General features: G+C 36.9%; 1 protein-coding gene across 3 annotated transcripts in view; it reads right to left on the bottom strand.

The window, feature by feature from the left end:
* peli2 (pellino E3 ubiquitin protein ligase family member 2) overlaps positions 1-14,852 on the bottom strand; it is a 51,586-nt gene extending 36,734 nt beyond the window's left edge. For 2 of the 3 annotated variants that reach the window (XR_015512528.1, XR_015512529.1), the window contains exon 1: positions 14,530-14,852. Coding sequence is in view for 1 of the 3 variants with exons in the window: in NM_001002616.1 (NP_001002616.1) it covers positions 14,530-14,606 (77 nt within the window). In the remaining 2 variants the exon portion in view is untranslated. 3 annotated transcript variants of the gene reach the window in all.
* Positions 14,853-21,913: the final 7,061 nt, after the last annotated feature.

Below are 21,913 nucleotides of genomic sequence, written 5' to 3'. Positions count from 1 at the left end.
GCATGTGTTTATTAATCTATTGAATCACTGCATTCAAATCTGTGATTAAAAAATAATAATAATAAAAAAATAAAAAAATAGAGAGAGATACATTCAGAGATATATTCAGAGATACAGATTATAGTTTAGATAAAAACACTGATGTTTATGGTAAAGATTAAACACCATCATGTGCATTTAACTTGATGCCCGAAAATGAAAGTTGTAGGCCTCTATTACATTATTTAACCAATATGTGGCGACAACCAGCCATCAGAAATATGCCACTGAATTGTTCTTTAAAAAAAAAAGACACATCTAGCAATGAAACACAAAGATTTACAAATGAATACCTGAATTATTTATTAATTAGTAATAAATGGAAAGCAAATGACATTTGTCTCCTCCCCTTATTGGCTGATCCAAAAAAAAAAAAAATGGTTCGAACCTTGACGGAAAAAAAAATAAAACATAATACACCAATACTATCAATGTAAAAAAAAAAGTAATAATAATAATCATCATCATCATCATCAAAAAGCACACTCTTACTAACAACATCCATCTCATTTATTAAATTGTGATCACATTAAAATCAGTTGTGGTTGAAATTAAATATGAATAAAGTGTGTTGGATTCAGTAAATCAATGTAATATTTACAACTCATCAGTAAAGAGGAACAATGTTCTCAAGTTGACCAGCATGTGTAGTTCTTATGCAGTTACTTCCCTTGGACAGCTTCCTTTGTGTTATACAAGTTTAATAATTATCTAAATGTAATTGTCATTTACTCTGAGAAGACAGAAATGACACCATACCTTAAATCAAACTTAAATCCATTCACAGATAAAAGGGAACTACAATGCTCAAGACATGTCTTGGATTAAATCCTGTAAACACAAGCTCCTCATGTCTCCTCTAGTTATGAGCAGTCAGGCATTTGTTCTGCTCCATAAGCTTTTCCTGGAAGTCTCCTGGATCTTTCCTATGAGTACAGCATACAGCATTCACAAGAACAAGGAAAAGTAACAGAGTAAAATGCTAATCTACAATTGGCTCCCAACAGTGAGCATGATGTCAGCACCAGAGAGGTCCAGACATCCTGTACTATTGATGCTTATCACTAGACACTTACACAATTACAGAAAGCATTAAGGCATGTTTGAGTCTACCAAATGTGTAATATCCTGTCTGCGGAGACGTCTTTACAGGGTCTGATTTTGAAGATGATACATCGGTTTCCACTTTTGATTTCACATTGCTGTCAGAGCAGAAAAGTCAATGAATGATTTCATCTTTAGGGAGAAATTGTCATTAAATACATGCTTGGTTGTGACTGAAGCTCATTTGAATTTGTTCTAGATCATTAGATATCACAGGGCCTTGATAAACTGTGTGAAAACATTGTCCTAAGAAAACGCCTTTATGCATGAATGCCACTAGCATAGACTGCCTGGAAAACAAAAGCAGGCGCTTTAGCTTTTCCAATAAGTTAAGGAAAAATAGATAAAAAGGGTCAAATTCTTAATGTGCAGTGAAAAACTACATGTAACACGTCATTAGATGGTTAAATTAGCTTACTTTTTGATAGTGATAATTTTTTATTTCCTAGTAATTCCCAAAGTGGGTGTCATGGGGTTTTATCAAATAACGACACTGCAATAGCATCAGTTGCAGCAGATCGATTCCACAACACTGTCTTAAGCTTTTGGTGTTGTTATTATAGGGGTTGTGAGCTTAAAGGGTCACCAAACACATTTTTTGAGCTGTTGACAGTTGTATACATGTCCCACACTGCTAAAAACACTATTAGGACACATATCTCACTAAAAAGTGAAGATTGGTAGTTTTTGTGTTATTTCGAGCAAATTCATACTTCCGGTTTGAAACAAATTTTTGAAGCTGCGTCACGGCCATGAGATCTTAGCGTGTATTCCAGCATGTAGACTGGGCGACTGTACCTGGGAGTACCGTATTACGTCTAAATCGACACTCCCACACCATCCCTCTTTTGCTCCTCCGACACTCCCCCCTAAACAGAGCTTGACACGTCCACTTTTCTGGCTTTTTCCAAAGTAGAGGTGTAAAAACACAAGAATTAACAAACTGCAATTCATTGAAATTTCGCTACTCCTGGCTCTATAAGAGCACATTTCTATTGACCCCACTGTTAAAATGGCCAACTTTACAACAGAAAAAAAGTATTTACAGCATGGTGCAAAAAAAAAAAAAAATAGGTTCATATAGCTAATATTACCCCTCACGACAACTGTGGGGGAAATTTTTTATAACTCAATCGTTTCGTTTATATTAAGACTGCATAATTAAGGGCGTGGCCACTTGAGTGACAGCTAGGTCTCCCTGGTCGCCACCCCAGCTGATTTCGGCCGATTAGCCGCTGAGCTCAGCATATACATATAAATCATGATGATGTTTTGTTTTATGTGGCTTTACCCAGTCAGTTGCTTTTAGGAATCATGTCCTCCAATTATCAGATGATATTGCATGCTGTTCACATAACTGTGCTTACAAACCAATCACGTGGCCTCCATTTCCTAAGAGGGTGAAATTAAAGACCAGCTCTATAAATGTTTTTTTTTTTTATTAAGTAATTCGAATTTTTCCTTCTGTGAAAAAAGTCATAGAAACAGTGTTTAGTGGCTCAAAGCATTACAATAGTGCTTTTAAAAGACTAAAGACTTGAACACAATTGAGTCACAGGTAATGGAAGTATTAAGCGTTTCTCACAAAAAAAAAAAGTCCATCTAACAAAAGCGGCGCCTTGTAATACTGTGCTTATGACATTTATTGGTGAATTTGACATCGTTCCAGGGGTTGAAAACTCCAGGCTAGTGTGGACTGAAGCCGTAACTGTTGTTTAGAATTATCTGAGAACAATGTGCACAAGCAATATTCCAATTTTTAAACGACTTATGTCCAATTAGTGGAGTAATATTTCTTACATTTTTAGTGAGTGTATTATATGTATAGATATAACTAGATTTGCACTCTATATAAAACATGACAAGCAATTTAACAGCCTGTACCAAACATGACAAAGACTGAATTACCAGCCATTTAGCAGCATAGAATAGTATATGGAACTACCAATGAAATGGACAGGTTTACAATCCAATTAATAAAAATTAAACCTTATTAACATTCTTAAAAGTAGACCTAGTGCAGACTGATTGAGATGGAGTGATTATTATGCTGAATGATTGATTTTGACACCGTCACGGATGGTTAAGACAAACACTCCTTTTAAAGAACCCCTATTGTGCATTATAAAAAGGTCCGATTTTTGGGGTCTCCAACAACAGGCAGATGTGTGTGCAAGATCAAAAAACACTTTTATTGTCTTGTAATATGCATTTGAAGAGTTCAGAGGCAACGTCTGAAATTTCCATTAAAATAGCCTTATTCTCTACTTCTATGTTTGTTGAGTTTTTTCATTTTGAAGACCATGTAAAGAACTTACTCTTTGCCCTAAAAGTGAAATTACTAAAACTACACCCAGGAGCCTGATATAAATGCTCATTTCTGAAGAGGTTTTTGCATCTAATCTTTACACTTATTTTTACCTAGATATCCCAAGGGCTTCCCATATGATTCATTCAGCGATTAATTTGTTCCCAAACCCCTCCTTTGCAGGCTAATCTGTGCTGATAGGTCCGATGACCCAAATTTTTTGTGATAGTTTGAATGAGACTGTGAGATGAAAAGAACTGCCCTCTAACGTTAGGCAGGAACCAAAGTATGTGTGAGCCCAATGCAGGGATGCAATGCAATTAAACACCAGCATATACTTTACTCTTAACGCTAATCTCAAGTAATAACAACGACACACATTCAGTATTAATCCACACAGTGGCAAAAGTTGAACCGTTTCGTAAAAGGACCACACCGTGGGTGTGTAGGAACAGCTTATGGTGGCCAACGACAAACGGCAGGAGATCACAAGCTCAGAATTGCATATAAATTGATAAAGGTAGATACACATGTCACATTTTCAACATAGTTTTGGACACTATATGTGGACAGTCCCATAAAGATTAATTCTGAGATGCATTACAAGCACTGATCTATAATAGATAAGTGATTACAAGCCGCACTGAGCCATTACAAGTTACAGCACACAAATAAACATATTTTGCAAACTACACAAAGCGAAGCAACAATTTTAATTATACTTGCATGTTATGATCTGGAGGAAGAAAAAAAACTGCTTCATATTAACTGTAAAAGTTACTGACAAGTCCCTGTCAAAGTCCCAAACATTATCGTCTTTGCTGCTCCTTTTGATAACGAACGGCTGGCAAATCCTGCGTTACAGCGTAGATAATTGTTCCTGCCATTTTCCTGATGATTGATACAAACATGTCACTAGGTTGACTATACTGTGGTATTGTTGTGAAATTGAACTTCAACCCTTTATTCTCCACACCCGAATCTCCATCTGTCAGTGATCGTCATTTTTGCATCATGATCAGTCATATGATCCCCCGCCCTCTGCTAGTGTTTGAAGGGAAAGTCGCATTCATGTTTTACCGGACCAGAACCAGAATGACATTTGGCGATGTCATTTTCAAAAACTCATAATGGGGCTCTTTAACATAGAAAAATTGCTCATGCATACCAGTCAACATTGGGATGTGAAAATAAGGGATATGCCCATCATAATTAGGGATTCCCCTGACCCTCCTTTAAAAAAAAATCCCCAAATTACTAGATTTGCTCACTTGGAGCGGTTTTGTTGTAAATAAACAGTTAAACGTTCAGTAATATGTTTTATTATCATTATTATTTACAAAAGAAAAAAATAAATTTATACACTAGCAGCAAATAATTCAGCTTATTAAAATTAATAGCTTTTATAATAAAAAAAAAAAGAATCAAGCCATCAAATCTCATTAACGGTTTCTTCACTGTATAACTTGCATATTCTAATTTAAGAGCAACCAACAAATCTCTTATTTATTTGGATTTTTTTTCCCCTCGCTGGATTACATTAAATAAGAGGTGTCACTTTAAAAATGCACACGCCCAACGTTATAAATCAAAGCATTCGACTGCTTTCCTAACTTTTTATGCTCATTTAGGACGAGATTAGTTGTTAGAAAAAAAGAAAACCCCACTAAGATCGATATCTTTAGATAGGGCTGCTTGATTATGGGAAAAATCATAATCACAATTATTTTGGTCATAATTGTAATCACGATTATTCAAAACGATTATCAGGTGAAGTCAAAATTATTCGTCCTCCTGTGAATTTATTTTTATATATAAATATTTCGCAAATTATGTTTAACAGAGTTTTTTTTTTACAGTATTATCTATAATATTTTTTTCTTCTGGAGAAAGGCTTATTTGTTTTGTTTCAGCTAGAATAAAAGCCGGTTTGAATATTTTGAAACCTATTTTAATAGCTCGATATTATTAGCCCCTTTAAGCAATATATATGTTTGATTGTCTGCAGAAGAAACTACTGTTATACAATGACTTGCCTAATTACACTAATTAAGCCTTTGAATGGCACTTTAAGCTGAATACCAGTTTCTTGAAAAACATCTAGTAAAATATAATGTCATCATAGCAAAGATACAAGCAATCAGTTATTAAAAATTAGTTATTAAATCTGTTATGTTTAAACTGCGCTTTAAGCATCTTCGCTGTATTTTTGATTTTATTATTAATTAATGATAAAAACAGTCGGCAGCAGCAGGAATACCGCACGCTTACTTTAAGAATAGTGCGGCTATGATATGGTTTCTCTCTCGTGTCGTTTGATTCTCAACTTGTGCGTTTATTAAACAAATGAGGGTTAATATGAATAATCACTAAACACCGCGCTCTGACACAAATGTGCATGTATTTGACCATTAAAGCACTCACATTAAGATCGCGTTAGATGTGTGTGTGCTCTGCTGTCCGAGGCTAAATGCGGCGCGCGCGCAAACACACACATGCTACCCGTCCGAGGCTAACGCCCTATTCACACGGGGCTTCAGCGTCAATGCTTGATGGAAGGCGTGTCTGAAGTTGGGGCTGAAGCAATAGTCATAAAAGCTGTCTGAGCTGGTGTATTTGCATACAGCGATCTGATTGGCTGACGCTTCCATACTTCTGCAGCGAGCAACGCTTCTGAAGCGGTGCCGATGGATCCACAATGCAGTTCGGCAACGCCTGACGTCACCCATTCAAAGTGAATGGGAAGCGTTGACGCTGACGCCCCATGTGAATAGGGCGTAAGCACGGCGCATACACACACAACAGCACGTGCTCTTTTGCGCTTTTAAAAATATGTATGATGCGCATCCTATGCTGCAAAAGTTACATTTCAGCACATGCTTTTAGTCATTTTCACGTGGAACTGAGCTTTGCAGAGGCAAAGAGTTTTCACACGTGTACAACTGGAAAGGGGGCGGTACGGGAAGGAATAATCGTTTATCTCGATTAATGGTTTTTCATACAATTTCATCGATACAACCCAAAATCGAAATCGGATTTTCGATTAATTGCACAGCCCTATCTTTAGATATTATTATTATTAGTTATGTGCATGACATATTTCATTCCTTTGTGTACCACTAGAAGGAAGCCTGCGTACCACTAGTGGTACAGTACCACAGTTTGAGAACCACTGGTTTAGAGGATAGCATATGAAGGGGAGATGGCACCTGTAATGAAAAAGAAAGGAAATCCCACCAGTTTTTATATTTACTTTAAAGTGTTTATCACTAAACAAAGTGAAAGCACAGAACAGACTTGCATTAAAGAGCGAGGGGCAGCCCCTGGTGGTTCAGCGGTATGGGTTGCAAATAGGAAGGATCGACTCTATAAAGGGTCACGAAACACCAAAACACATTTTTTGAGCTGTTGACAGTCGTATATGTGTCCCACACATCTAAAAACACTATTAGGACACCTATATTTCACTAAAGTGTAAATTGTTTGTTTTTGCGTTATTTCAAGCAAATTGGTACTTCCGGTTTGTAACAAATTTTTGAAGCTGCGTCACGGCCATGACATAATATCGTACCAGTGTGTGCCTTATTACGTCTCAGAGTGTGATGCATTAATGCATGAGTAAGGCTTGGTTCAAACCAATCAGCGCGCCCTAATGTGCAACTTCATTAATTAATTGGATTAACAGTGTACGCGACGCTCGACAACAATAACTTGCGTGTCTAAGGAGGAACATCGTTTACCTGAGAGCTGTTCTCATCTGCAAACGCTGAGATCCGGATTCGCTTTGTAGTCTTCTCTTAATAAAGACGCGGCTCTAGTAGTTGCGGTTGATTGTCCTGTCTCAACAGATTTGGTAAGTGAGCGACCAGTGCTCTTTGTTTATTCAGTTTGTTTGTATCTAACTAACTACTGCACCGAGTGTTAACATGTTAGCACCACAACCAAACTTTAACCTAGTGTAGGATTTTCACCGCATTTTGTAACAGGAATAACACACGCAGCTTTCTGACGCTACCTGCTGTGTGCATCCAAGTTTCAGGGAAATGCTGAGGGTTTTTTTTCTCTCATTCGCTTTGCGGTATCAAACATTACACGAAAAATACACGCTTAGAGCAGTTCCTCAAATCAAATATCTTGTTTGTCGCGAGGGACATGAATGAATTCCCTGAATGAAAGAGCCAAACTGCAGTTAAAGTCCACCATTTAATAATTTGGTAAATAATTCGTCTACAGATGTCCATGTAAAGATGGTCACTTTCTCCCCTGTGTGTGTGTGTGTGTGTGTGTGTGTGTGTGTGTGTGTGTTTTGACTCTGAAACTCAGCGCATGCCCAAATAGACACTCGCACACCATCCCTCTTTTCTTCCTCCGACACTCCCCCCTAAACAGATCTGGAAATGACCACTTTTCTGACTTTTTCCCCAAAGTAGAGGTGTGAAAACACCCTACTGAAACGAGGGGGCTTCATGGCCCTTTAATTTTTGTTGGCCACCCTTCAGAGAAAGACTGAAAATACGGGAGAAATACGGGAAAATACCTTTATGGGATGATGGCGGGATAAAACTGTAAAATACGGGAGAATCCCAGGAAAAAACGGTCACCTCCGATACTCCGAAAAACCACAAAAGCAAAATTTGCAGATTATTTTACTAAATTCTGTACAAATATAGCAACCCCAAGCAGATTCTGTCCTGATATATAAAATATCTCTAGTAAAAGATTAAACCCAATTCAAAAATTCAGCTTTGCCATTCTTAAAATTACCTTTAACCATGTATATATTTTCACAATATTACTTATTTAATGCATGTCAAATTGTTTTAGTCTAGGTGAGCATAAAAGACGTATTGCAAAAACAACACATTTAAATTAGGCAGACATCTGTAGTACATCTGAGATCTTTTAGGTTGATCTTGTCTCCCTTCAGGAGGTCAGAGTTTGAAGGACGATCAGTAAGGTGGATTGTTAGGCCATCTCAGTGAGTTGGCAGAAACTTTAGAGTCAGCAAGACCCATCTCCCCACAGCTATCAGTCACAGAGGAAAGACACCACCACAAAAGGTGCATTTTAAAGGGCTGTGGTGTCCCACAAAACCTTATCAAAAAGCTCAGTCAGTCTAATGAAAACAATGAACAGAGAGGAGAACTGGAGGCTCAGATCTGCCAGTGCCCAGATCAATAATACCCTCTTTCAGTCTCTGCTCTCTGTGTGCCAGCAGCCAATGCCAGGCCGCCCTATTGAATCAGGCCAGAGGAAAGTTGGTACCGGGGTATCTGTTTGAGGGAATAGGTGTTACAGTTGCTCTAGTGGCTTATACACGCAAAGTTTAACAACTTGTAGAGCTGCATGTGATGAAGTCATATGGCAACTTTGTTCTGTACTGTGTAACTATGATTAATTCATATGGCAAACTCCTTGAATCGGAGACTTAAGACAAATATAATGTGAAAGCAGCCTTAATAAAGAATTATAAATGTAACACTTATCTAAATAAAAACATTTTTAAAAAAAACTAAACTTATTTATTTTTTAACTAAAAATAAATAAAAAACTAATAAATAAATAAATTACAAAAAATAAAAAGCAAAAAAACAATACAAAAATAACATCCAAAATAAAATACAAATAAAAAAACATCCAAAAACACTATTCCAAAAAAAAAAAAAGAAAATTCAAAAATAAATAACTTCAAAAATTACATTAAAAAATAAATTAAAAAAAACCTACATCAAAAAATGTATAAATACAATTTAAAAGATAAATAAGCTAAAATAAATATATAAAAATAAAATAAAAATAAATCAAATAAATAACTAGATCAGTCAGTGACGCAGTGGCACAGTTGGTAGTGCTGTTGCCTCACAGCAAGAAGGTTGCTGGTTCGAGCCTTGTCTGGGTCAGTTGGGGTTTCTGTTTGCAGTTTGCATGTTCTCCCTGCGTTCACGTGGGTTTCCTTCAGGTGTTCCGGTTTCCCCCACAAGTCCAAGCGGTGCAGGTGAATTAGGTAGGCTAGATTGTCCGTAGTGTATGAGTGTGAATGAGTAGGTAAAGTTCTTTCCGAGAGATGGGTTGCAGCTGGAAGGGCATCCGCTGTGTAAAACATGTGCTGGAAATGTTGGCTATACATTACGCTGTGGCGGGATTAATAAAGGGACTAAGCAGAAAAGAAAATGAATGAATGAAATATATCAGTCTATCAAAGAAAATTGATAGTCTTAAAAATAATTACCCAAATCTATGGTCAAGTCATAATTACGGGCTCCATTTAAATATACCTAACAATGTATGTCACTTCAGTCATATTTAAACTAATAAATACGAAACTGTTCACAAAAATTAAACCTGCTGTCGCACCTTAAAGGGTAGCTATTAAATCTTAAACAGACTTTATTTGGTTTACAAAAGTTATGTAATGTCGGGCGGTTTTGAAGCGGATACATTTTTAAAAAGCTGCTACACGGAGTACTGCAGGCACCAGAAGGATGTGAAATTAGACAACACTTATGTTATGAAACAAAGCATAAAACAGTCTTCACATATTGTTAACCACAGCTCTTCTTAATTTACTCAAACCAAAAACCACTATTCTAAAAAAAAATACCATAGAAAAAATCCTAAGGGAACCCAGGATGCCTGAAGCCATATTGGCCTACAAATTGACGTTAAATTGGAGAATGAAACAAAGTGCTCTTACACAAGCTGCTCCAACAAAAACATGTGAAGCCTGGGATACAGACACATGGGTCATAAGTGTATGATGTCACACTGCTATATTAACCCTGTAACTCATGATATACTATATAATATTATTATTGTAGTACAATAGATGTTTTTAAAAGACTTGATAGATGAGAAATACATTTTATAATCAAAATCTTTAGCCAATATCATAATGAGAACATTGAGCACTCTCTCAAGAAATGTTTAAAGGCACAAACGGTGCAAAACATAATAAAAAGGACCTGCACCAAATACACAAATGTGCAGTTGTTACTAGGGCAGCACGATATTGGAAAATATTTTACATTCTAGTATTTTTTTCTGCAATATTATAGTGATATAAATACAATTTGAGATGACTTAAATAGCTCTGTTTCCCCAAGTCATTCCTTTAGATTAATTAGGATGGTAGGGGAGTGAAATAAAAATATTTTTTCATTTATAATACACCTATAATAAAACAAAGTGCAGTCATAAATAAACACAATTAAGCAAATATTAGAGTGAAATAAGCAGTGCTGCTTGGTTTTTCCGAGAGAGTAACCATATTCAGGTACAAAAATTAAATAAACAAAAGTAAAACAACATTCAATTATTTATATGATCAAGACTACGCAATCTTTATTTAACTTCTTTATGCACTACACTGTGAACCCAAAAAGTTAAGGCAACTCAATCCATGAGGAAACCGATTGCAACAAACCATTTAAATTCAAAATGAATCCTAATGAGTACTGTGAACTTAATTCATTTAATTAAACAAAGCAATTTGAGCACAGTAAAACCCAATAAATGAAGTACTTAAACCCACTGAGTACTGTAAAACTCAATGAGTAAAGGCAACTCAAACCATTTGAGGAAACCAATTGCAACAAACCATTTGAGTTAAATAACTTATCTATACGAGTAATGCAAACTTCATTTAGGTTGAAGAAATAAGGTATTTAACTCATTACTTTTAACAGAGTAAAATTAACTTTCAGTTAATCGAGTCATTTTATTTGATAAAGTTGACAGTTGGGTTTTACATTCATTTTCTTCTCTGCTTAGTCCCTTTATTAATCTGGGGTCGCCACAGCGGAATGAACCGCCAACTTATCCAGCACGTTTTTACGCAGTGGATGCCCTTCCAGCCGTGACCCATCTCTGGGAAACAAACAAACAAACAAACACACACACACACACACACACACAACAATTTAGCCTTCCCAATTCACCTATACTGCATGTCTTTGGACTGTGGGGAAAACCCGGAGCACCCGGAGGAAAACGTCTCGAACGAAGAGAGAACATGCAATCTCCGCATAGAAACGTCAACTTAGCCGAGGTTCGAACCAGCGACCTTCTTGCTGTGAGGCGACAGCACTACCTACCGCATCGCCTTTGGGTTTTACAGTGTAATAAAATGATTTAAACTCTCTAAAAATGCTCACACAGTCACAGGCCTTAAAAACAAATGCAGATAATTAAACCACTCTACAAATCTCATGTGTTTTGACCTGTGGTTTCTGGTCATTTATAATCCCATTCCCAACTCAACATTGCCTATCTTGTGATGTGACTATTACAGACGCACACATTGCGAAATCGATGCTCATATGATATTACAAATTTACCAATGCCGTCTTACTAAAATGATACTTAAATACATAGTTTTGCGATCAAACATCTCAAGTGTTCATTGTAAGAACAAAACAATGCAACATTAAGCAGGGTTTCTGCAGGTTTCCTTTTTAAGTGGAGAGAATTTAATGAACGATTTAAAAGGAAGCAAAAAAGGTCATAAACAGGGCCAGCCCGAATCAACAGACAGACTATTGCGCCACTTCTGCACAGAATTTTGTAAAAAAAAAAATTAAATAAAAATGAATTCTCCACATAAATATATATTTTACATTTCAGGCTTTTAAGGCTGATATCATAATATGAGAAAATGGTTCAGTCAAGATGGATGGATTAAAAATAAACACACACACACACACACACACACACACACACACACACACACACACACACACACACACACACACACACACACTGTACAGTTTATGGGCGTAGTCATAAACTGTACATTTAAGAGAACAAAATAGAAAAAAATTAAATACACAGAACCTAGAAGTCTGAAACAACAACTTTGTCCTGATCTGCACTACTTTTTCTAACCGTTTAAAAAATATATATATATATAATAATAATAATAATAAACAACTGTAAATACAGAATAATATACATAACCTTCTCAAACACAAAAACAATAAATTTTGCTGTGTAGCTTTTGACCACTGCTTTATACAAGTAATTTGTGTTGATTACATCTCGTTTAACAAAATTTAGTTTGTCTAGATTTAAAGATTTAGCGTGTTAAGTAAATATATCATGATTTTCAAATGTTTAGATGCATGTATTGAAAAACAAAAACACTAAGGGTATATTTTGGAGAAGGCAGTTGGGCATGTTTGTTTTGCTTTTGAAATGCATGCAACATTTAAAGCAAGAGTTAAAAAAAAAACTGACTAAATTCAGTTGTTGCAGGGTAAGAGCTTTAAGAACTGCTGACACCATGATTAAAGAAATCATTCACCCAAAAATGTTCCAAACGGGTTTAAGAGGTTTCTTTTGTTAAACACAAATGAAGGCATCATGGAATCATTATCATTACAGGGATCATTACATTTTTGTTTCAACTATTGATTTTAAATGGCTATTCTTAAAAGGGGGGAAAAGTTTATAACCAGTTTATTGCGAGTAATTTCCATGTATGGGTGAACTGTCCCTTAAGATTGATAGAGGTAAAGTTGGATTTATATTCGCATATTCGACATTCTCCTTAATGTAATTTCAGAAAAGCATTATTTGTAAATTTCTAATAGAGAAATCAGATTAGTAGCCGATGACAATCAAAGTACAACATTGCTCACACTGAAATAAATAGTGCTACCCTAGTGCTGTTTTGAAGTACTTGCATGCTAATTTAGACCGAATATTTAAAGTAGCTTAGGTAAACAATATAGGGGTCATTAAATGAATGAATGTGCTAATATAAATCTAACTTTACCTCAATTTAAGATGGGTGTTTCTCAAAACTCTGATATATCATATAAGATAAGAACACATAAACCTAGTAAACATACAATGCTTCAGTCCGTGTTCATCTAAGCAACATTAATGTTGTTAATAGCTTAAGTTATTCTAACATTTAATTGATAAAAATGTGGGATTTCACAGCAGATTAACATATAAAACGTTATGGAGATGTGCAGTTTGGTGCAGACCCATTTAATTGTGTTGTTGGCTCTTTTATTTGCTAAAAAAGTATAAGGTGTCAGTCAGATGACAGGAGGCCTATAGTTTGCACAACAGGTTTTTCAGCAGTTTTGGTCATGTTGATCATTTAAACCTGCATTCATTTGCAGGTCAAGTTACAATGCAGCAGGCTTTCCAGCATTACCTTCTATTACAACGACTTTGGTCCGAGTCTGAATCTTGTTGATTGCAATGCTATAAAACAAATAGTTTAAAGGTGATGAAATTTTAAGATTGTCTTAATTACAGACATCCAGATCAGAACCTAACAAACTAATGAAGCAATTCTCAAGGAATGAGCTGGAAAGCTCTGTTCTAGATCACTGAACAGCACTGTGATTTACAACCAGCAGTGCGAGGAAGGGGCATTGTTAAAAAAAAAATGAGAGAGAGAGAGAGACTCTTTGCTCAGTCACAGAAAAGGAGGGGGACAAATAACTTTAGTGGGCTGCTTCCGAATTCCTCCACCACCCTTCATCTCGTTATGGCTTTCCGTACAGATGATGATAAACGAGCCCGATGAGGAGGTCCCATCACGATCCTAAAACCAGGGCCAAAATACGGGTGTCTGAGGATTAAACCAAATCACAGCTACACCATCCACCCCCACGCTGGAGTAAAACACGCATCACGTTCAATAAACGCCTTTCTGAATTATCTGCAAATCTCCTTAGCTGCGTATTTTTGTGCATATAAATAAGAGTGGTGTGTGTGTATTTTACAGCCAACCATAAGCTTAGGAAAAGCGCTCACTAAAGCGCACGTGTTTCATTTGTGCAGTAACGTGAGCGCGTGAATTTTAGGAGCTGGGAGGTCTCGCGCACTGCACACCAATATCAAGTGTGTAAACAAACTATTTCCGTACTCTCCAAAAACGCGGTTTTCAGCTGAACAGCAGCTCAAAAATACGCCCGAGACTTGCTGAAGCACCCCGCTGTGAGAGTATTTAGAGCACGTGAACTCAGGAAACAAGCAGGTAATACAAGTAAAGTCGGGCGAACTCGTCAACATTAGATAAACATGATGAAAAATAGCTGCGTGTATACGGGACTCACCCTAAAACCACCAGTTCCCCGTACTTTACTGGCTCTTTGGTGGGCGCACAGTGCTCCTCTTGACCCGGTGAAAACATGAGGCTTTTCGGACAACACGGCGCCTCTCTCTCTCAATTACACGATCAATCCAGCGACGAAAAGGGAAAGACTTCAAAGGACGCTTTTAACAGCCATGTTACCCGTTTTACCTGCGCCCAGTCTTACGTTGTACTTTTCTAAAAATAATTCAAATCAGCAAAATAACATATCCGACAGAAAATATAAAAATAAAGCCTAGAGTCTGGGAGACATTTCATTATAGGAAGAGCGAATAACTTAATGCTTCCATCCGCTGAAAGAAAAACAGTACTAGTAGGGGGTGGACCGTACCATTCACTTATAACGACTTTACGAGGGGTGGCGTACTAGGAAACTTTTTTTTAAGATTGTGGTTAATATTCTCATACCCTTTATCAGCGGGCTATGCATAATTAGAAACCTTTTATAATTGTCTTTCCTCTTCGTTAATAATAACGGAAAAAATTACGCTAAGACATTTCATCTTTCGTTCTGAAAACAACGCACCCCCTCTAACGGCACAGTCCAACTCAACGGCGGTCTGAGGCGGCACCTTCAATTATGTAAACAAAGCATGAAACTTCGACATTTTTAAAGAGATATCATTAGGTTATGAAGGTAGTTTTTACCATCTTAATTTAGAAACATTTTATATATCGGGCAAATAATATAAACATTAATGTATTTTTTCCATAAAAAATAGGGAAACATCTTTTTTTATTTTTAGATATAGAAATAAATAACACATTCTTTAAATGGAGTATAAAATTATATTGTTTTCTTGTTACACATTTTATTGTCCCCTAAACAAAAGTAGCATTTCAGCATAGCATCATAAGTTCATTCATTTTCCTTAGTTTCTATTTCAGAGGTTACCACAGCGTAATGAACCACCAACTATTCCAACATATGTTTTACACAAGGTATGCCCTTACAGCCGCCAACCAGTACTTGGAAACACTTTTACATTCACACATGCACTACAGACAATTTAGCTTTCCCAATTCACCTGTAGTGTGAGTGTGTATACCCACCCATACACACTCATTTACATACATTCATGCTACGAAAAATTTAATTTATTAATTTTCTTTTTGGCTTAGTCCCTTTATTAATCAGGGGTTGCCACAGCAGAATGAACCGCCAACTTATCCAGTATATGCTTTACACAGCAGATGCCCTGCCAGCTGCGACCCAACACTATTGACCTTATTCTCCGCAGACGAGTGGGCGCTGCCATTTAAATCTTTTTGGCACGAGACTTCCGGTCTCATTCACTTCCATTAATTTTTAGACATTAAAAACTGCTTGTTTCGCTGTTTGATGTTGCAAACTGATATTTCCTTGTTATATTATTCTACTTGGTCTGTATAGTCATGCAAACATTTGTTTGTAGAGCAAGTAGTTTGACCGTTTTTTGACATTTATTATTCCTTGTCATTTCTCCCATAGGAACTGAAACGGAAGTTTTAAGACAATCGCGAAAACAGGCGCACTTCTGCATTTTAGAATAAGGTCAATAGGAAACACTTTCACATTCACACACATACACTAAAGACAATTTAGCTTTCCCAATTCACCTGTAGCGCATCTCTTTGAACTGTGCACCCGGAGGAAACCCACGGCAAAATGCAAGAACATGTAAACTCCATACAGAAATGCAAACTGACCCAGCCGGCTCTCAAACCAGCGACCTTGCTGTGAGGCGACAGTGCTAACCACTGAGCCACCGTGTCGCCCTAGCCTGATATAATAAAATATTACAAAGCAGCTTTAACAGTGGTCAACAGTCTGATTGACACTGAATTGAAAGCTTCTGGACTTGTTCCGTTTGCATCAGGGATTTTGTATCACCTGCCAGAGGGTAAAGAGATCAATATAACATGGATAGAGTACATGGGATGGGATTATGTTTGACTCATTCAGAGTACATAGCTCATACAGAATCTGGGTGCTGGTATAGTCTTTTACATCTAGTTTCATGGCAGTTAGGTCAATATACAAATGTTTCAACTTCAAATTTTTACAGAAAGACTGATAAAATAAATATGGAGTGATAAAAAAAGATACATAATTTTCTTATTAATTCCAGAACCACAATCTGGTGTTTTTCACAGACCCAATTAACAGTGTCCCATGTAAGATTTTGCCCTCCTATATTGCACCCGAGAAATGCAATCCTAATTTTGATTATGAACAAATGCTGGCAACATGAGAAACAGTTACACTTGGGATCAAAAAGGATTTCCCTTGATTTATTAAATATAACTATAGCAGTAAGCTACATAACCAAATCTAAAATATAGTTTTTGATGAAACTGTCTTAAATGTTGTCCTGTGTAAAAGCACTTGTGTAAAAGTGTAAAGTTAAGTACACTAGTCCACATATAGTGGATCTAAAAGTTTTTTTTAAATCACCCAGAGACAAGAATAGATTTGGTTCAATAGCTTTAGGACACCTTTGATGTCACTTCAGATGTTCACTACTGTAGTTTAGTGTATATAGTTAGATTACCGCTCAGCATGTTAGTTATTCATTAATTCATTTTCTTTTCGGCTTAGTCTCTTCCGCTGTGGGGTCGCCACAGCGGAATGAACAGCCAACTTATCTAGCATATGTTTTACCCAGTGGTTGCTCCTCCAGCTGCAACCCAGTACTGGGAAACACTTATACACACTCATTCACACTCAAACACTACGACCAATTTAGCTTATTTAATTTACCTGTACCACATGTCTTTGGACTGTGGGGAAACCGAAACACCCGCAGGAAACCCACACGAACATGGGGATAACATACAAACTGCACACAGATATGACAACTGACACAGCCGGGACTCAAACTAGCGACCTTCTTGCTGTGAGGCGACAATGCTAACTATTGAGCCACAATTTCATCCATATTAGTTATTTATAAGTTTTAAAACTTATGTCCAAGTGTTATTCATATTTTTGATTATGTTTATTTATGTGGCACCGTGGTCCTGCGAGACACGACATTTCGTTCCACTGTATGTCCACATATCAATATTATCATAACATATTATCGTCAATAAAGATGTTGATAATTGAACTCAGAGGTTAAAAGTACTAGCAGCTCATTACCAGTTTCTGTGTTGAAATTTTACAAGACCAACAAAGGTAATGTATTACTTCAAACTATTAAAATGTCACTAAAAGTCAATCTGCTCAAACTTTTCAACTTCAAAAGTTGTCGAAGCAGAGATCAAGGTCCCACAATGCCATACAAAAGCTTAAAGTCCATGTTCTTCAGGTGAAGAAGTCATTTGTGCAAGTTATCTATTGAAAACAAATGTTTTGGTAATCTTCAGTCAAAGTCTGTCCTTTTGCTTCTACTTTGAAGTGGTGATCGTTCTTTGTTTGTTTTTTGTATTTGCTTTTTGTGCGGAAAATAAAAGAAAACATAACAAACCTCTGTTCAGCCACAATATTCTTAACCCTTGTGTATTGTTCAGATTGATTACCCTTTCGTTATGTTAGTGGCTGATTTTGCCCCATTGACTTCCATTATAATGACATTTTTTAACACCATATAATCATGCATGGCTTAGTGGTGGCTTAGCAAGAAGGACGCTAGTTTGAGTCCCCGCAGTTGGCTTTTCTGTGTGGAGTTTGCATGTTCTCCCCGTGTACATGTGGGTATCCTACCAGGGTCTAAGAATATGTGCTACAGTTGAATTGCATAAGCTAAATTGGTGTAGTGTATGGGTGTTTCCCAGTTATGGGTTGTAGTTATTCAGGAAAGTTAGTTCTGGAAAGCATATGCTGGATAAATTGGTGGTTTACTGCTCTGGCAACCCCTGATGAATAAAGTGACTGAGCCAAATGTAAAAGAATGAATGAATAAATCATGAATTCTTGATTTTGGTGGTTTTAGTAACATTTTCTGGCTTTCTGAATTCTAGATATAACATTTTAACTATCCCATTATTTTCATCAATCTTGACACATATATGTTTATATATAATTTATTTATTTATTTTTTACAAAATGTTATGTTAGAAACACCGGAAGTTGGTTTCCTTCAAAAATAAATGATTTGCAGTGGTGTAAAGTAACTAGTTACAAATGACTGTAATTGAGTAGTGTTTTTCCGGAATTGTACTTAATTAAGAAGTGAAAATGTGTACTTTTACTTTCCTTGAGTACATTTTTAGTTCTGTATCGGTACTTTTACTCCACTACTTTTAATCAACCTGCAGTCGCTACTTTATTATTTCACATCTATAGGGATAGGAAAAATCAGTCCAGTGATTCCTGTCCAATCAAATTGCACATAGAAGGTAAATCGCTTCATAATGAACTCCTCAGAATCTTAAGATATGAGCACTTTATCATTGCTGCAATCTGTTTGTAAGCGTTAAAAGTGTCCAAGAAAATCTTTACACTCATTAAGCCAGAGACTGTTTAGACTGCTGATTATAATGAGAAGATGACGGATGTTTACTGTATGATGACCGAAATAAGACTTAAACAACCAGCAGGCACAATACGTCAACATGACATCAGATTGATATTGTACCCATGGAACGTTGCATTTTGTTTAGAAATGAAACTGGGTTGACGTCAGGATTCAACATCAGGCTGTCCAACGTCCAACTTAAAACCAACCAAATATCAACGTCTAATGGTGTCACAGCTTGATGTTGTGTGGACGTTACCACTATGATGTCTGTCAGACGTTGGATTTTAGTTGCCATTCCTGACGAATAAATGTCAGTATCATATCTGTCAATATGATGTTAATTTAAGATGTTGGCTTGACATTGGATTTTGGTCACTTTCTAACAACATAAAATCAACCAAATATCAACATTATTTCTTTATTATTATTAATTATTATTATTATTCATTATGTTATTATTGGACATCAAAATAATGTTGTACTTAGAAGCTGGCTAGATATTGAATTTTGGTCACCTGACATCACAACCTAAATCTAACCTAATATTAACTTTTTATTTGTGTGCCTGCTGGGCAATAGCTAGATGCACTAAAGAATGTTACGTTTACACATCACACAAGCACAAATTAGATGTAAATGCATCAGCTTTTTACAGCGTAATACTCACAAAAAAATGTATACTTTCATTCTTTAAATAATATTTACAACAGAAATTTTTCCTCTACTTGCACTACATTTTAGGCAGGTAATGGTACTTCTACTTAGGTATGATTTTTCTGTACTATTTCCACCACCGATGATTTATCCTTTAAATGTTTTGTACTTTGGAAAGCCCCATGTGTTGTGCTCGTACTATGTAAACTAGGCCCGAGAATATAAACTGTTGACCTACTGTGCTGTAAACCATCAGCGTGTTAAAATGCTGTCAATTCCAACACAGACATCATGCTGTGCCAACAGCTCAGTACACATGAATGAGCCATTTGCTATAGAAGTCTGCGTTTCATCCATACGTGTCTCCACACACACATCCTATTGCACCTTTATTTTAAACCTAGAAACGTGCTTAAACAAAACTATTCGTCAAAACATTGAACAATTTGACTGATTTCTATATTTCTACTACTCTCCTTTGTGCACCAAACAACAAATCAGATGAAAGAGTGTAAAAATAATAACAGATTACTTGTTTGTATCTTTGTCGGGAAGGAAGAAAAGGTCTTGTCATTTATCCTTCAGTAACTAAATATGTTCTCATTTAAGGATATTCTGTGGATCACAAGAAGCTAAAATAAAGTGTTGTTAATATTGATCACAGGTGGTGAAGCTCCCACTTATGTGCTTTAAGCCAAAAGCTCCTGATCAGCCGTTTAACTCTCCCACTCGTCCATGTACTTTGACGGCTGTTCAGTCATTCACACGTTCCTGCTGAATGTGTTACCTCCATACCCTTTTTAAGTCTTGTAATTAGCCCACATTGTCACCGCAGTCTATCCAGCGGGTGTTTTGTCTCCTACATCCTCCTTCACAAAATAAACATCACAAATCACAGATGTGTATTACCTTAACAAAAATCTGCAAATAGTTTATTTACCTTGTGATCATTGTGTGGGCAGATTTCACAAAAAAAGTATTAAAAAGGAAAATAAAAGGACAGAAAATAAAACACTGAATAAAAACAAACTGTAATTTGCCTTAAAAAATATAAAAATAATCAGACTGATAGTTAAGCCAAAGATTATTATTATTCACTAATCACTCACCCTTGTGTGTTTATAATTCTTTCTGTGTGTTTTTTATTCTGTTGAACACAAAATTAGATATTTTAACGAAAGCTAAAAATCTGTAACCATGGACATCTGAAAGAGAAATGGAAGTCGATGGTTACCGGTTTCAAAATTATCTAGAAAAATTGTCATAAATATTCATTCATTCATTCATTCATTCATTCATTCATTCATTCATTCATTCATTCATTCATTCATTCAGAGAACCCCAAACTTCCCTCTCCCCAAACACTCCTCCAGCTCCTCCAGAGAGATGTCGAGGTATTCCCAGGCCAGCCGAGAGTCCATCAAGCATGTATCATAGGTAGGCATCCAGGATGCCCAAGCCTCCTCAGCTGACTTCTCTCGATGTGGACTCAGAGCTCCTCCCCTTGTGTTCTGGTTCTTCCCCGAGGACTACTCCCAGTGCGACATGCCTGGAACACGTCCCTAGGTAGGCATCCAGGAGGCATGCGAAATAGATGCCTGAGCCACCTCAGCTGAATTCTCTCGATGTGAAGAAGGGGCTCTTCTCCGAGCTCCCCCCGGGTGACCGAGCTCCTTCCACTGTCTATAAAGGTGCGCCCTACCACCCTGAAAAGGAAACTTATTTCGGTCCCCAAAGCTCATGACCATAGGTGAGAGTAGGAACATTGATTCGCCTTTTGGCTCAGCTCTTTATCACAACAGACAACAGACAGCATTACTGCTGTGGCTGCACCGATTTGCCTGTCAATCTCACGTTCCATCCTTCCCTCACTCGTAAACAAAACCCCATGATACTTGAACTCCTCCACCTGGGGTAAGGACTTTCCTCCAACCTGGTGATGGCAAACCACCTTTTTCTGGTGGAGCACCATGGCCTTGGGCTTGAAAGTGCTGATTCTAATCCCAGCCGTGTCACAGTTAGCAACAAACCACCCCAGTGTATGCTGGAAGGTCCATGTTCAATGGAATCAACAAAATAACATCATCTGCGAATAACAGACATAAAATACAGTGCTCCCTGAACCGGAACCTCTCCAGCCCAAGGTTACATTTTGAAATTCTGTCCATAAAAATTATGAACAGAATTGGTGACAAAGGGCAGCCCTGCTGGAGTCCAGCATGCACTGGAAACAAGTCTGACTTATTG

This window comes from Danio rerio, chromosome 17 (assembly GCF_052040795.2).
Source record: "Danio rerio strain M-AB ecotype USA chromosome 17, GRCz13ab, whole genome shotgun sequence".
NCBI lineage: Eukaryota > Metazoa > Chordata > Actinopteri > Cypriniformes > Danionidae > Danio > Danio rerio.
This window is presented reverse-complemented; position numbering and strand designations above follow the sequence as displayed.